Source organism: Hyla sarda, chromosome 9 (assembly GCF_029499605.1).
Source record: "Hyla sarda isolate aHylSar1 chromosome 9, aHylSar1.hap1, whole genome shotgun sequence".
Classification (NCBI taxonomy): Eukaryota; Metazoa; Chordata; class Amphibia; order Anura; family Hylidae; genus Hyla; species Hyla sarda.
In genome coordinates, this window is record NC_079197.1 from 111,021,335 (window position 1) to 111,039,859 (window position 18,525).

The window sequence follows — 18,525 nt, forward strand, 5'->3', positions numbered from 1 at the left end:
CTCCTAACACTCCTCCCGCCCTTAAAAAAGCTCTGTATCATACCTTTCTTATTGCTCACAAAGTGCAATCTCCCAGCAGGAGAAAGTGGGTGTTTCCCAGCAGGCATGATATCACTTAAGCCTGTTGGGGGACCACTTCCACCCTCACATCGTTGCAGCGCTGTGATGAATAGAAGACCACAAACTCTGTGCAGCAGTTTTCAGTCTGTGTATCTTTCAGTGAGGATCTTTGCAGCTTTCAGTCTGTGCAGCTTTTAGTCTGTGCAGCTGTCAGTGAGGCTCTTTACAGCTGTAAATCAAGCTCAGTGCAGAGAAACACTTCCTGAGTTTGGTCTTCTGCCATTACAAGCAGGAGACCAAAATCTGAGATTTTGACCAAATGGAATGTGTTCTGGCCACGAAGGGAGACCTCTGATGGCCAGAAGTATACAGCAGAACACTTTTTTTTTAATGGAAGCCAATTACAAAAGTTATTTATTTGGCATAAGGAATCATATATAAACAATCATGTTTAATGACATGACTTCTGTCAACCTGTTCCCATGATTTTTGTATCTAACAAGATTTATCTTGAAAAAAAAAATTATGATAGCGTTTTTCAGCATGAGAATAAGTAAAATAAATGCTAAAGAGCTGATTTAAAAAAAAAAAATCTGTATTAGGCTTTAATGGAGATGATAAAGTTACTGCCAGACCCGTCAAACGCTGGGCAAAGGTGCCAGTCAGACCCCAATGTCTTATAATCGGTTCCGTTGGGGTGTCCCTTACTTTGGAAGAATAGCAGACAGTGCTTTTCTTATACTGCTCATCACTCATATGGGTAATGCTTTATCAAGACATCCCATAAAGAACAGTTCATGTCCTGAGATGAGGGACACAATGTACAATAACCTCTACAAATAGATGTAGAACTGCAATAAAAACATGGCAGAAGTACAGCAAAGGATTAGACTTGTATTATAACAATGCAGTAATGTCAATAATATCTGGGACTTTATTACCTCTAAAAAACTCTGTATATTTACACTGTAAATTTATTGTAATACAGTACACACAGTATTTACTTTCAGACAATAGGAGAGAATCAGGATACATTAAAGGGAACCTGTCACCATGAATATGTTGTCTAAATTTTATCGGCATCACGTTATAGAACAGTGAGAAGATCTATGGAAAACTAGAGTTAATTCATATAGATCGTTGTGGGAAAAGATTCATTATAACTTAGAACTTATTGATCAAAACATCTGGGGGGGAGATTTATCAAAACCTGTCCAGAGGAAAAGTAGCTGAGTTGCCCATAGCAACCAATCAGATTGCTTCTTTCATGTTTGAAAAGGCCTCGCTACTGACATCCCTGTCCATTTTAGCAACCGTGCATAGCAGATTGATGCTAAGGGCAGCATGGTGGTTCAGTGGTTAGCCCTGTTGCCTTGCAGTGCTGGGGACTTGGGTTCAAATCCCACTAAGGACAACAATAAATAAAGTGTTGTTATTATTATTATAATGACGTCAGCAAAGAGCACTGTGCTCGTGATGTCATCAGAGAGAATTCCAAAAAGAAAATAATTTCCTCTGTAGTATTCAGCAGCTAATAAGTACAGGAAGGATTAAGATTTTTTAATAGAAGTAATTTAGAAATCTGTTTAACTTTCTGGCACCAGTTGATTTAAAAGAAAAAAGGTTTTCACCGTAGTACCCCTTTAAAAACAGATGTTAAATGTCTGTTACAAAATCCCATTAAAGTCTATGGGATTTTTTGATTTTGCCTTATGACCCGTTATAGCCTGACATGAATAACGGACGTTAGTTGTGATGGAAGAAAAAACGGCACATGCACTAATTTTTCTTCTGTCACAAGAAACGGGTAAATTAAAGGGGTATTCCAGGCAAAAACTTTTTTTTTCATATATCAACTGGCTCCGGAAAGTTAAACAGATTTGTAAATTACTTCTATTAAAAAAATCTTAATCCTTCCAATAGTTATTAGCTTCTGAAGTTGAGTTGCTGTTTTCTGTCTAACTGCTTTCTGATGACTCACGTCCCTGGAGCTGTCCAGCTCCTATGGGGATATTCTCCCATCATGCAAGGGATATTCTCCCATCATGCACAGCTCCCATGACATCATCATTGAGCAGTTAGACAGAAAACTTCAGAAGCTAATAACTATTGGAAGGATTAAGTTTTTTTAATAGAAGTAATTTACAAATCTGTTTAACTTTCCGGAGCCAGTTGATATATAAAAAAGTTTTTGCCTGGAATACCCCTTTAACAGCCGTTATTTTTAACATTGAAGTCTATGGCAAAAGGATGAGCCTTTATGTCATCCGTTTGCACCTGGTTTATAATATCCGTTATTACTTCTGAGCATGCCCAGAAGAGGTGACATCAGCAGATTCCTGAAGTGCTGAGGGACTACTACTACTCTAATGGAACAGACTTGTTGCCATGATGGGAGTAGGAATTCCTCGGCTGGGGTGGCAACATTAGTGTTTGTACTACAACCCCCATGATGGAACAGACTCTGTTGCATGATGGGGGTTATAGTACAGGGGCTGAGGGATTGATCGCACTGGGTCTCACTTCTGAGACCTGATGCGATTAGAATTTATTAAACAGGGGAGCGGGCGGCATGCTCCACCCCCTGCGATGTACGATGTATTTTAATTTTATTTATAAATCCCCCGCCGGGAGCCCTGAATGGCCGGTACTGAGGAGACATTCAGAGCTCCCGACAGGTTTTTAAATTGCGCAGCACTTCTATATATCTTGCCCCCCGCAGCGCATTTATATATGTAACACCCGCAGCGCATTTATATATGTTCCCCCCGTAGTGCTATCATAAGCTTCCTGTAGCGCTATGAATGAAAAGTATTACTGTCGCGATGTGCTGCTGAAAGAATATTTGTCATTCATAGTGCTACAGTGGCATCTGTATATAGATGCACTGCAGGGGTCAGACATATATCCATATGTCTGTCCCCCACAGCGCTTCTATAATCATATGCCATCGCAGCGCTATGAACGAAAAGTATTCTTTCAGCAGCACATCTGGCCGGTGGCAATGTGCTGCTGAAAGAATACTTTTCATTCATAGTGCTGCAAAGGCATTTGATTATAGAAGCGCTGTGGGTTGCCAGACATATGGATATATGTCTGACCTCTGCAGTGCATCTATATACAGATGCCGCTGCAGCGCTATGAATGACAATTATTCTTTCAGCAGCACATCGTGCCGACCAGATGCGCTGCTGTAGAAAACTTTTCATTCATAGTGCAGCCGGAGGCTTATTATAGCGCTGAGGGGGGAACAAATAAATGCGCTGCGGGGGAAACATATATAAATGCGCTGCAGGGGGCAAGATATATTAACCCCCCATCGATCCTATATATCTTTCCCCACGGCAGCGCTTCTATTTGAAAACCCCAACGGGTGCCCTGAATGGCTCCTCAGTACCGGCCATTCAGGGCTCCCAGTGGGGAATTTAAAATGAAAGTAAATACATTGTACATCTTAGGGGAGCGCAGCATGCCGCCCGTTCCCCTGTTTAATAACTTCTAATCGCATCGGGTCTCAGAAGTGAGACTCTGTGCCATTAATCCCTCAGCCCCTGTACTACAACCCCCATCATGGAACAGAGTCTGTTCCATGCTGGGGACTATAGTACAAACACTAATGTAGCCTCCCCAGCCACCGGCAGACTCCCCCAGCCGGGGAACTACTACTTCCATCATGGAAACAAGTCTGTTCCATGATGGGAGTAGTAGTAGTAGTCCCGGCTGTGGGAGTCTGAAGGCAGAGGTGTTAAAATGGCCGTACATGAGGGATGTTATAACAGGTCTTAACGGATGAATATGCCCGTTATTTTGAAAGGCATTATTCAGCCGTTAGGATCCGTTATTTAATCCGTTAATCTACATACGTTTTTACACAGAAAACGGATGTGTGGTGAAGCACTATGTGGAAAGCCTTGTGGGGTGATGTAGGGTAGTTGGGGTGTTGCTGTTCAATATAATAAAGGGCACTGTTGACCTTTGTCACTCGTGATGCCAGGGTGAGGGTTAAAACTCTGTAGTGATGCTGGGCCTATCGCCACCCTTCCCAAGAGCGATAGGTGAGTGTAAAATAAATGGATTATCCACAGCAGTGCTGAACATAAAACTTACTGAAGATTTTCTGTACATGCAGTATCGGCAACAGTCCAGATAACAGAGTCTATTTAGACAGCACAGCAGTGACTAACAGTTGCTTAGGACTGGAAAGTTCTCTTAAAGGGGTACTCCGCCCCTGGCATCTTATCCCCTATCCGAAGGATAGGGGATAAGATGTCAGATCGCCGCAGTGCCGCTGCTGGGGACCCCAGGGATCGCCGCTGTGGCACCCCGCCATCATTACTGCACAGAGCGAGTTCGCTCTGTGCGTAATAACGGGCGATACAGGGGACGGGGCAGCGTGACATCATGGCTCCGCCCCTCATGACATCACGGCCCGTCCCCTTAATGCAAGTCAATGGCAGGGGGCGTGACGACCGCCACGCCCCCTCCCATAGACTTGTATTGACGGGGGCGGGCCGTGATGTCACGAGGGGCGGAGCCGTGACGTAACGATGCTCCGGCCCCTGTAGTGCCCGTCATTACGTGCAGAGCGAACTCGCTCTGCGCAGTAATGATAGCGGGGTGCTGCAGCAGCGATCCCAGGGGTCCCCACCAGCGGCACCCCGGCGATCTGACATCTTATCCCCTATCCTTTGGATAGGGGATAAGATGTCTAGGGGCAGAGTACCCCTTTAAGATTAGGAGGATTGTACTTGCATAGATCTACTGGATTTAGGGGTTAGATTAGGTCCAGAAATTGTCTTGAAAGCTGCAGAGGTCCTACCTCGTCCAGAGTCAGCAACCCAAGAGCGAGACAAAATGGCGCAGCTCCCTTATATGGGCAGGGGCTGGCCGTTTTGGATTGGTCCATATCAGCTGTCAGTCACCGTTACAATGGATTGTGGGTGATCACCTGACTAGCACCACCAAAGGTCCTTTAGCAAAACCATAGAGTTCTGTAAACCGGTCACATGACCCGCAGGTCCTGCGACACGAACAAGGTAGGAATATTAAATATAGTTACATAGTTACATAGTATGGTTGAAAAAAGACATACGTCCATCAAGTCCAACCAGGGAATTGAAGGGAAGGGTGTAAGGGGATAAGAGGAAGGGATGTAGTTTTATAATTCTGCATAAGCATTAATGTTATTTTGTTCCAGGAATGTATCTAACCCTGTTTTAAAGCTGTTAATTTCTTTACATTTATATTTACATAAATTCTAGCTAACTGAGGGGTGACGGGGGTTAACTAAGGAAGAGGACCCCCACTGTTCCTAGGGACTCTGACTTTGGGGACCTCACCACAAGGTAACGTATGCAATACGGTACTGGTACACCACAGATGTTTAATAACGGATGAATGCTTGTAATGTGAAAGGAGCCTTAGATGTAACCATACAAAACAATACAGGCGATAATGTGACCAAATGTGACTTGTGACAGTGCAAAAAAATCGTAAACTCTCCTCTTTCAGGTCATGTACGGAGGACTTTTATTTACATTCCCAGGATCAACATGTGCATTCAATAAAGTTTTTTGAAGAAAAAAAATCCTTTGAAAGGGGAATTCTGGGTACTGTAGTTTTATGTCATTTTTTACACCCTCGTGAGAAGGCGGCATTTCCTCTGCAAGTCTCTCTGAAGCCAGGCAGTGAGTTATGGTGCTGTGCACACTGTAAGCAGCTGCGGCCTCGTACTAGAGCTTGTGGCACGATTACACTGCGGGCAGACATGCAGGTCGGCTGCCTCTCCTTCCGTCAGCCTTACGCTGGCCTGCTGTTAAATGGGTTCAAGACCGTGGAGACACGCTGGCGGCCTCTGCTGGCTGAGTACAGGAACAGCACCCTGGCTGTACACATTGCTGTCAGGGACTGGGAGCAGCAGGACTGGATGGACGTTCTGCAGAACAGGCTGGGGATGGGGGAGGGGCAGCTGCAGCAGCTTCTAGATCAGGGGGAGCAGTTCGGCAGAGGAGTCATTGCAGGTGAGTGTGTTATAATATTATATAATAAGTTATGGAAGTGTCATCCTGTGCTATTAGCTAACTCTATGGGCTCATTTAGTATTTGGGACTTTCAAAACTTTTTTTTTCAAGCTTGCAGATGGAAAAATAAAAATAGATATGGCTCTAAAAAAAAAAAAAAAAAAAGGAAAGGAGAAAAAAAATTAAATTGGCTGTGTCCTCAAGGGGTTAACTCTTTACTTGCTGGGCAGGATGCAGTATATGTAGAAAAAAGAGGAAGAGACAAATGGCGCTATCTAAGTGCCGTAAAAATGCATATATATGGTGGGAACACGTGTTAATATAGCCAGTGAGACTGGTTGTAATGAGTGCAGATAGGTAGTTCTGTTCCACTCACCTATTTGTGTTGCTCTCCAGGCACAACACTGTTTCTCGCATGAAGGGAATACTATGTATTCAAGGGGTCCTCTGGCAGCCCGGCATCCAGTCCCGAACAACAATTATGTCCGTCTTGCAAAGATAGGGAAAAGTGGTCCTTGGGGAGCGCTGCTCCAGCGGGTAGAAGAAAGTAGATGATATCCGTGGCGCCTTGAGGATAAGTGGCAGTGAAACAAGTGTCCTGGTTGTTAGACTCCTTGTTTATTCAAATATAACAAAGCCACATACATAGATTTGTTTTTTTAAAAACAATAAAACAAACAAAAGCAACGCATTTCGCAGGGTGACCCCCGCTTCGTCAGGCCGATATCAGGTCACCCTGCGAAACGCGTTGCTTTTATTTTGTTTGTTTTATTCTTTTTAAAAAACAAATCTATGTATCTATGTATTGAATAAACAAGGAGTCTAACAACCTGGACACTTGTTTCACTGCCACCTATCCTCAAGGCGCCACGGATATCCTCTACTTTCTTCTACCCTGGGAACCGCTGGAGCAGCGCTCCCCAAGGACCACTTTTCCCTATCCTTGCTGGGCAGGAGGTATACAATCTATACCTCCTGCCCAGCCTAAACTGTACCCACTACTGTACAGTATAGCCTTTGTCACAGCTCAAAACTGATCGCTGAAGCCCTGATCCTTGGCTGACCTATACTATTCCCATACTATTACACTGTTCCCATACCATTACACTATTCCCATACCGTTACACTATTCCCATACTGTTACACTATTCCCATACTGTTACACTGTTCCCATACCATTACACTGTTCCCATACCATTACACTATTCCCATACTGTTACACTATTCCCATACTGTTACACTGTTCCCATACTATTACACTGTTCCCATACCGTTACACTATTCCCATACTGTTACACTATTCCCATACTGTTACACTATTCCCATACTGTTACACTGTTCCCATACCGTTACACTGTTCCCATACCATTACACTGTTCCCATACTATTACACTATTCCCATACTATTACACTGTTCCCATACTATTACACTGTTCCCATACTATTACACTGTCCCCATACTATTACACTGTCCCCATACTATTACACTGTCCCCATACTATTACACCGTCCCCATACTATTACACCGTCCCCATACTATTACACCGTTCCCATACTATTACACCGTTCCCATACTATTACACCGTTCCCATACTATTACACCGTTCCCATACTATTATACTGTTCCCATACTATTATACTGTTCCCATACTATTACACTGTTCCCATACTATTACACTATTCCCATACTATTACACTATTCCCATACTATTACACTGTTCCCATACTATTACACTGTTCCCATACTGTTACACTGTTCCCATACTGTTACACTGTTCCCATACCGTTACACTGTTCCCATACCGTTACACTGTTCCCATACCGTTACACTGTTCCCATACCGTTACACTGTTCCCATACCGTTACACTGTTCCCATACCGTTACACTGTTCCCATACCGTTACACTGTTCCCATACCGTTACACATTTCCCATACCGTTACACTGTTCCCATACCGTTACACTGTTCCCATACTGTTACACTGTTCCCATACTGTTACACTGTTCCCATACCGTTACGCTGTTCCCATACCGTTACGCTGTTCCCATACCGTTACACTGTTCCCATACCGTTACACTGTTCCCATACCGTTACACTGTTCCCATACCGTTACACTGTTCCCATACCGTTACACATTTCCCATACCGTTACACATTTCCCATACCGTTACACTGTTCCCATACCGTTACACTGTTCCCATACCGTTACACATTTCCCATACCATTACACTGTTCCCATACTGTTACACTATTCCCATACTGTTACACTGTTCCCATACTGTTACACTGTTCCCATACCGTTACACTGTTCCCATACCGTTACACTGTTCCCATACCGTTACACTGTTCCCATACCGTTACACATTTCCCATACCGTTACACTGTTCCCATACCGTTACACTGTTCCCATACCATTACACTATTCCCATACTGTTACACTGTTCCCATACCGTTACACTGTTCCCATACCGTTACACTGTTCCCATACCGTTACACATTTCCCATACCGTTACACTGTTCCCATACTGTTACGACGATAGATCAAGAGGAAGAATGGAGCAATAGTGACAGATCTGTTAAAGGGGATATCCAGCTGTATTTGAATTTTTTTACCCCTCTGGCCAGTGCATGTTATGTGAAATAAATAAATAACCGTTTATTTACCTCCAGCATTCTCATGGTGCCTCTGGTGTCCTGTTCGGGTTTACCTGCAATCCCCTTACTCCCAGAAATCGTTACTCTTGGGCCCGGAGTGACGTCGGGCCCCAGAGTGTCATACTGCGGCTCAGCCAATCACTGGCTGTGGCAAATCTCACCTAGGTTAGTGATTAGCTGAGCCGCAGTATGACACTCTGGACCCCAATGGGAAAGTGGACCACAGCCAGGAATGGAGCGGGACACCGGAGGCATCACTGGAACGCTGGAGATAAGTAAAGTTTTTATTTATTTAATTTTAAATAACATGTGAAACTGCCATTGTAAAAGCCCCCTTCCTCGCTGGATGACCACTTTAATGTAACATTCCTGCAGCTTAAAGGGGTACTCTAGTGAAAACTAATTTTTTTTTTTTATCAACTGGTGCCAAAAAGTTAAACAGATTTGTAAGTTACTTCTTTTTAAAAATCTAAATCCTTTCAGTACTTATCAGCTGCTGTATGCTCCACAGAAAGTTCTTTTATTTTTGAATTTCATTTCTGTCTCACCACAGTGCTCTCTGCTGACACCTCTGTACATGTCAGAAACTGTCCAGAGCCCAGTTCCTGACACGGACAGTGGTGTCAGCAGAGAGCACTGTGGTAGGACAGAAAATACATTTGAAAATAACTTTCTCTGTAGCATACAGCAGCATATAAGTCCTGGAAGGATTAACATTTTTAAATAGAAGTAATTAAACATCTGTTTAACTTTCTGGCACTAGTGTTCTCCACTGGAGTACCCCGTTAGGGGATAGTGAGGGAATTTCTTCTAATTTCTAAATAAATATATTCTTTTAAGTGAAGCGATACTGTATCTTAAGGTGTCACATATTGTGTGATTTTAACAGGACTTATTGACATTGGTGACACCTGGCAGCATAGTGATGATGCCCCCATTGAAGATACCATTGAACTGGAGAATAAAGCCTTGTTAACAGGTCTGCCAGGCAAATATCTCACAACTATTTCCAATGCCAGATGGTTATTGAAACCGATTCCTGCAAGAGGCGGAAAAGACATTTGGCAAGTGACAATACCAGATGAATTCGTTCCCTCCTGAATTTACAGTATGGCAAAAAATGTGGATACAATAAGCACACGGAGGGTGGATTCACATTTGTAGAAATTCATGTGCTTGACACCAAAACAACCCAGATGAATGCAACTGATTTGTGATATCTAGAAGTCAATGGGCCAGAAATATCAATGCTGTTTAAGGATGGAGACAGACACAGTGTTTTTTCCTACATGACATTTTAGTTTTTGCAGTTTTTTTTTATTTTAATTATTTTTAAACTCCTGTACATGTACACCATTGGTCGTTAAGTACCAGGGCTCGAGGGCGTACCTGTACACCCTTGGTCTTGGACTGGTTGGAAAAGGAAAGAAGAAATCTGGTTGCTATGGACAACTGGTCAACTCTTCCTCCTCACAGGATTTGATAAATCTCCCCCATTGGGTTTATTTTTTGTCGCAGTTTAGCGGTTGCTCTTTTGTTGTAGACATTTTCCAAAATTCATCAGTAGTATAACACTTAATAGTAATTTGTCATTTGTGCCTTTTTGCGTTTAGGTGTAAAAAATGCACAAATTGGTGCAATTAAGCATAAATCTACACCATCATTGGGCTGGCTTAAAAGAGGAATTTCAACAACATACATGCATGCATGACACCTGTGGATGTGCACCTTATTTATCATACTGTGTGCACCATTTTGACAAAGCGCAAGTACGCAAAAAAAAAAAAAAAGAAAATAACATCAACATGAGACCAAAATAACACCAACATTGACAAAATCCCCCCTTGGGGAGTACCAGGTTGGCAGGGTCTGCTGGGTACCTGTAGAGCATTGATCACACATTTACATGTCACACTATTGATAAAATTCCACAACAGAATCCAATGTGCGTACTTGCCCTAATATGGTCTTCAAAAATGCTCCAAAATATTAAAGGCAACCTGTCATCAATGTAATGCTGCATGAATCATGAGCATACCCCCCAACTTTTGCTAAGAGCAAAGGAAGACAAGCCACACCCCAGTCACACCCATAAGCACACCCTAACCACGCCTGCACATGTGGAACGGGAATACCTTTTAATAGCAATACTGTCAGTCTGTCACCTAAGTTTAGAAGTACCTCCTATACACAGACTGACAACAACCACCATCATTACCATAACAGACCATATAGTTGATTACAGTGCAGTTACATCTGGTGACTCACAGATGACGTCTTTTCTGATAAGAGTTGTTAACTTTTTCTTCTCCATCCAGCCCAGACCGTCATGACCACTTCTTCCCGCTGCAAATGTTGTGCACTTTTCCAAAACCTACAGTGCCCCAAACAGTAAAAATGCCCTACAGGAGTACTTTAGTACCTTGTAAGGGGCCTCTGACTATAAGCATTGCATAAGGTGCAGTAACACAATTAGAATGCATGTACTGCTATAGTACAGACTTTGGCTATCAGGGCATGCTGGGAGTTGTAGTACTGGACCAACTCCAGAGCCACAGGTTGCAGATCACTGCTCTATAGCAGTACTACCAGTAACACATAAATAAACTTTGTGCAGGTACTGCTATAGTGATCTGAAACCTATAATACTGTCCCGTTGTACAAAACTTCTTACAATATTATCCTTTTTATTTTTAGATTTTACAGCACCCTCTAGTTCAGCCCCACCTACCCTGCTTCATCAACCATCACCATCATGGCAGGTCCTTCAGCCCCATCACCGCCAGCCCCACCTACTTTATGGCACCATCCACAGTCCTTCAGCCACAATTTTATCACAGCTCAGCCTCATTTGGACCTCTCTCCAGGGCGGTGTAGGATTCAATACTTATACGGTCTCCTGCTTCTGCCTCTGCACATCCATCTGGCCCCACTATTACTGCAAGCCTCACCCCCAAAAAATGTTGGCACATTTTTTATTTTTTTCTGCACAACCCTTGGCAGATTCTCCCTGTCCCACCAATTTGATTGGAGACTATTGATAAAGTCTGGTGGGGCGGGGAGACAGCACTGTAATGACTTATTATTCAGACAGCATTAAAGTGATGATGTGTCCCCCTTTAAATATATGTTTTGAGCATCTTGAAGTTTTATGACTCATTCAATGTGGTTGAAAACAATGTAGTTTTGTGCTGTTGTTTTTCATACAAGCAGATTTAGGATAATTTTGTTAGGCATGATAAGGCTGCATTCACACGGCCGTCTAGACCGTCTCGTTCTTCTCCCGTCAAAAATAAAAACTTACTTTAAAAAAATAAACTGACAATAATGGATGCAAACGGATGTTATCCGTTTGGATCCGTTATTGTTCAGTTAAACCAAATTTTTTTTTCTCTTTTTGTTCTGAGCATCCTAAGAAGTAAAAACGGATCAAAAAAACGATTGAAAAAACTGATGCAAACGGATGACATTAACCCCTTTAACGACAATGGACGTAAATGTACGTCATGGTGACGTGCTACTTAGTGCACCATGACTTACATTTACGCGCCAACATGATAGCGAGCACCGGAGCGGTGCTCGCGTCATGCCCGGCAGGTCCCGGCTGATATCAGCAGCCAGTGATCCGCCGGTAATGGCGGACATCCGCGATTGAGCGGATGTCCGCCATTAACCCCTCCGATGCCGTGATCAATACAGATCATGGCATCTGCGGCAGTGCGGTAGTTTGAATGGATGAGCGGATCACCCGCAGCGCTGCCGCGGGGATCCGATCATCCAGCATGGCGGCCGGAGGTCCCCTCACCTTGCTCCAGCCGTCTCCCGGGGTCTTCTGCTCTGGTCTGAGATCGAGCAGACCAGAGCAGAAGATCACCGATAATACTGAGCAGTGCTGTGTCCTATACATAGCACTGAACAGTATTAGCAATCAACTGATAGTCCCCTATGGGGACATAAAAAGTGTAAAAAATTAAAGTAAAGAAATGTCAAATAAAGTAAAAAAAAAAGTGAAAAATCCCCTCCCCCAATAAAAAGTAAAACGTCAGTTTTTCCCCATTTTACCCCCAAAAAAGCGTAAAAAAAATAATTAATACACATATTTGGTATCGCCGCGTGCGTAAAAGTATGAACTATTAAAATATATTGTTCATTATCCCGTATGGTGAACGGCGTAAACGTAAAAAAATAAAAAATAAAAGTCCAAAATTGCTGCTTTTTTGTCACATTTTATTCCCAAAAAAATTTATAAAAAATTAATAAAAAGTAAAACCTAAGCAAAAGTGGTACTGATAAAAACTACAGATCATGGTGCAAAAAATGAGCCCTCATATCGCCCCATATAGGGGAAAAATGAGAAAGTTATAGGTGGTCAAAATAGGGCAATTTCAAACATACTAATTTTGTTAAAATGGTTTGAGATTTTTTTTAAGTGGTACAATTATAGAAAAGCATATAACATGGGTATCATTTTAATCATATTGACCCACAGAATAAAGAAAAAATGTCATTTTTACTGGAAAGTGTACAGCGTGAAAACAAAACCTTCCAAAATTTACTAAATTGCAGTTTTCTTTTCAATTTTCCCACATAAATAATATTTGTTGGGTTGTGCCGTACATTTTATGGTAAAATAAATGATGTCATTACAAAGTACAATTGGTGACGCAAAAAACAAGCCCTCATACTAGTCTGTGGATGGAAATATAAAAGAGTTATGATTTTTAGAAGGCGAGGAGGAAAAAACGAAAATGCAAAAATAAAATTGGTCTGGTCCTTAAGGCCAAAATGGGCTTGGTCCTTAACCCCTTAAGGACACATGACGTACTGGAACGTCATGTGTCCACTCCCGATCTATAATGCGGGGCCACGGCGTGGCCCCGCGTCATAGCGGGTCGGGCCCGGCCTCTAACAACGGCCGGGACCCGTGGCTAATAGCGCGCGGCATTGATCGCTGTGCCGCGCGCTATTAACCCTTTAGACGCGGCATTCAAAGTTGAACGTCGCGTCTAAAGTGAAACCGAAAGCATGCCGGCTAGCTCAGTGGGCTGTTCGGGATAGCCGCGGTGAAATCGCGGCATCCCGAACAGCTGACAGGACAGCGGGAGGGCCCCTACCTGCCTCCTCGCTGTCCGATCGCCGAATGACTGCTCAGTGCCTGAGATCCAGGCCTGAGCAGTCATGCGGCAGAATCATCGATCACTGGTTTCTTATGAGAAACCAGTGATCAATGTAAAAGATCAGTGTGTGCAGTGTTATAGGCCCCTATGGGAGCTATAACACTGCAAAAAAAAAAAGTGAAAAAAAAGTGAATAAACATCATTTAACCCCTTCCCTATTAAAAGTTTGAATCACCCCCCTTTTCCCATAAAAAAAAAAAAAAACAGTGTAAATAAAAATAAACGTCCGAATTGTAAAAATATATCGTTAATTAAACCGCACGGTCAATGGCGTGCGCGCAAAAAAATTGCGATCAATAAGTCCTATCAATGCAAAAATGGTACCGTTAAAAACTTCAGATCACGGCGCAAAAAATGAGCCCTCATACCGCCCCATACACGGAAAAATAAAAAAGTTATAGGGGTCAGAAGATGACAATTTTAAACGTATACATTTTTCTGCATGAAGTTATGATTTTTTCCAGAAGTAGGACAAAATCCAACCTATATAAGTAGGGTATCATTTTAATCGTATGGACCTACAGAATAAAGATAAGGAGTCATTTTGACCAAAAAATGTACTACGTAGAAACGGAAGCCCCCAAAATTTACAAAATGGCGTTTTTTTTTCAATTTTGTCGCACAATGATTTTTTTTTTCCGTTTCACCGTAGATTTTTGGGCACAATGACTGACGTCATTACAAAGTAGAATTGGTGGCGCAAAAAATAAGCCAACATATGGATTTTTAGGTGCAAAATTTAAAGAGTTATGATTTTTTAAAGGCAAGGAGCAAAAAACGAAAATGCAAAAACGGAAAAAACCCCGGTCCTTAACCCCTTAAGGACTCAGGGTTTTTCCGTTTTTGCACTTTAGTTTTTTCCTCCTTACCTTTAAAAAATCATAACCCTTTCAATTTTCCACCTAAAAATCCATATTATGGCTTATTTTTTGCGTCGCCAATTCTACTTTGCAGTGACATTAGTCATTTTACCCAAAAATGCACGGCGAAACGGAAAAAAAAATCATTGTGCGACAAAATCGAAAAAAAAACGCAATTTTGTAACTTTTGGGGGCTTCCGTTTCTACGCAGTGCATATTTCGGTAAAAATTACACCTTATCATTATTCTGTAGGTCCATACGGTTAAAATGATTCCCTACTTATATAGGTTTGATTTTGTCGCACTTCTGGAAAAAATCATAACTACATGCAATTTATACGTTTAAAAATGTCATCTTCTGACCCCTATAACTTTTTTATTTTTCCACGTACGGGGCGGTATGAGGACTCATTTTTTGCGCCGTGATCTGAAGTTTTTATTGGTATGATTTTTGTTTTGATCTGACTTTTTGATCACTTTTTATTCATTTTTTAATGTTATAAAAAGTTACCAAAATACGCTTTTTTGGACTTTGGAATTTTTTTGCGCGTACGCCATTGACCGTACGGCTTAATTAATGATATATTTTTATAGTTCAGACATTTACGCACGCGGCGATGCCACATATGTTTATTTTTCTTATGGGAAAAGGGGGGTGATTCAAACTTTTATTAGGGAAGGGGTTAAATGACCTTTATTAACACTTTTTTTTTACTTTTTTTTTGCAGTGTTATAGGTCCCATAGGGACCTATAACACTGCACACACTGATCTCTCATCCTGATCACAGGCGTGTATTAACACGCCTGTGATCAGCATTATCGACGCTTGACTGCTCCTGCCTGGATCTCAGGCACGGAGCAGTCATTCGTCGATCGGACACCGAGGAGACAGGTAAGGGCCCTCCCGGTGTTCGATCAGCTGTTCGGGATGCCGCAATTTCACCGCGGCGGTCCCGAACAGCCCGACTGAGCAGCCGGGATACTTTCAGTTTCACTTTAGAAGCGGCGGTCAGCTTTGACCGCCGCTTCTAAAGGGTTAATACCGCACATCGCCGCGATCGGCGATGTGTGGTATTAGCCGCGGGTCCCGGCCGTTGATTAGTGCCGGGACCCACGCGATATGATGCGGGATCGCGGCGCGATCCCGCTTCATATCGCGGGAGCCGGCGCAGGACGTAAATATACGTCCTGCGTCGTTAAGGGGTTAATGGGTTAAGGGGTTAAAGGCTCATACGTTTTCCATAGAATTCAATGTTAAATTTACTGTATCCATTTTTTTTCTGTTTTTTTGACTGGGGAAAAAAAACTGCATGCACCGTAATTTTTCTCCTGTAAAAAAAAAATAAAAATACGGAAATGAGCTCAGACAGGTGCAAACGGATGTGAAAGGATTGTAAAATAATCCCATTGACATCAATGGGATTGTTTGACAAGTGTTTGTGAACCATTTACAATCAGCAACAACGGAACCTAAACGGGGACAGAAGGCCGTGTGAACGCACCCTAACACAAGTGCTATTCATAAACATGTAACATATAATAATCATGACAGACATTTCTTTATTAGCATAAAATTGGCCACGAGGTAAAGGCTAATAAAGGGGTTAAATAAGGTCAAATGCAGGTCAATAAATGTATCTAATAAAATCACCAACAAAAACTTAAAGGGGTACTCCGGCGCTAAGACCTCTTATCCCAGTGACAGCTGTCACGCCCCCTCCCATAGGCGTGACGTAACATGGGGGCGGGGCCGTCACAATGCTCCGGCCCCCGTGATCGCCAGTAATCAGACCCGGAGCGAACATGCTCTGGGGACTGATTGTAACGGGGTGCTGCGTGCAAGATCACGGGGGTCCCCAGCGGCGGGACCCCCGCGATCAGGCATCTTATCCCCTATCCTTAGCGCCGGCATACCCCTTTAAAGGGGTATTCCCGTTTGAAAAAGTTATCACCTATCTACAGGATAGGGGGTAACAAGCTGGTTGTGGAGGTCCGTCTGCTGGGGCTCCAATGGATCCCCAGAATGGGATCTCGAGAGGAAGTTTTCTTTTTGAATTTCCTTTCTGCCTGATCCCAGTGCTCTCTGCTGACACCTCTATCCATTTTAGGAACTGTCCAAAGTAGGCGCAAATCCCCATAGCAAACCTCTTTTACTCTGGCGAGTTCCTGACATGGACAGAGGTGTCAGCAGATAGCACTGAGGTCAGAAAGAAAGGAAATGAAAAGAACTTCCTCTGTAGTATACAGCCGCTGCTAAGTACTTGAAGGGTTAAGATTTTTTTTAATAAAACAGATTTGTAAATTATTTCTAACTTTCTGGCACCAGTTGATCTAAAAGAAAAGGTTTTCCAGCAGAGTACCCCTTTAAGAGTCTGGCATTTCCTTCCTCTATAACTGCTTGCTTCCTCCTCCTGCAATTGATTGACAGCCTCGGTGCGGTTGGGTATAAGGCTATGTTCACACGTCAGAAAGTCCGCACAGAAAATCTCACTATCCAAGAGACAATTTGCAGCTAGTGTGGTGTGTGTGATGTCTGGGGACCTCGGAGGCCACAGTGACCAATTTAGAAACAACTGTATTTAGTGCACTGGGCCTATGTATGGAGCAGTGTTTCCCAACCAGGGTGCCTCCAGGTGTTGCAAAACTACAACTCCCAGCATGCCTGCACAGCCAAGCATCCTGTTTGGGAAACACTGGTATGGAGACTCCATTGTCCCATATTCACTTATCTATAAGAATGTGTGTGCGTTATTATAAACCAATGTATTTTCATTTAGGACTCATATACAGGATAAATTTGCCATCATTTCTAAATGCCCATAAATTTCGGCTTTCTCTGTAGACCTAACAATGATTCTGCCATCATGCTGAGCAGTGTTGTCTGATAATAGGAGCTTTTCAGATAATGTATAAAAATGAGATTTTCCTTTTATAATCTGCATTTGAGGATAACATAAAAACTGCTGTATACTGAATACTACATTTGTACAAAATTGCTTTAAAACCCTCTGTCCACCAACCCAAAATCGAAACATCATATAAGGCTATGTTCACAAGGAAAATCATAATATCCCGGCACTAGTACTGCACAGGAATGCATTCCATGCACAGTCCGCAGGAGGAATGAACAGGTTCATCTGTTCTGCAGACACTGCAATCGGAATTTCCGTTATAGAAACATCTGACACGGAAATTCTGCCGTGTACACAGCGCAGAAGAATCCAGTTGAATTCAACAGGATTCTGCTGCAGCGGAATTCCATACTGAAATTCCGAGGTGTGAATATAGCCTAACCATTATAAGCCCCATGCTGGATTACCCTACAGGCAGTTTCTACATTATAGCAGTTCCAGCCTCTAATGGACATTGGGGCCCCTTCATTTTGGGTGTATTGTAATACATCATCCTCTATTGACTGTGTACACTCGTATAGAAAGCCTATAGATGCAGGTGGATATCATTCCCAATAGAAATTTAGGTCTGCATAGGGAGGCTATAGTACTACTAGACTATGTATTACAGGCTCTGGTTTTATTGTGATCCAGGACCGTCTGCCATGGTAAATATTTTTTTTTTTATAATTAAAGAGTACTTGTCACCAAACCAAACTTTTAATATATGGTTCCTTATGTTGTTATAAGACACTTTGCTATTTACTAGCTGTTAAAATTCTCAACCTTTATGTTTTTAATGTGATTGAAAAAACGGCCACTGGGTGGCTCTGTTCTGTTTCCTGACGCAAGTCAAACAGTT

General features: G+C 42.6%; 1 protein-coding gene across 2 annotated transcripts; it reads left to right on the top strand.

The window, feature by feature from the left end:
* The first annotated feature begins 5,575 nt into the window (after positions 1-5,575).
* On the top strand, positions 5,576-13,487 carry LOC130290795 (protein EOLA1-like). Of its 2 annotated transcripts, XM_056538873.1 has the most exons (3): positions 5,576-6,080; positions 9,624-9,798; positions 11,432-13,487. In XM_056538873.1, coding segments are annotated over exons 1-3 (429 nt in total). In that variant the 5' UTR covers positions 5,576-5,827; the 3' UTR covers positions 11,433-13,487. The 2 variants fall into 2 exon arrangements, with proteins under 2 accessions (XP_056394848.1, XP_056394847.1); XM_056538872.1 differs by having other exon boundaries at positions 9,624-13,487.
* Positions 13,488-18,525: the final 5,038 nt, after the last annotated feature.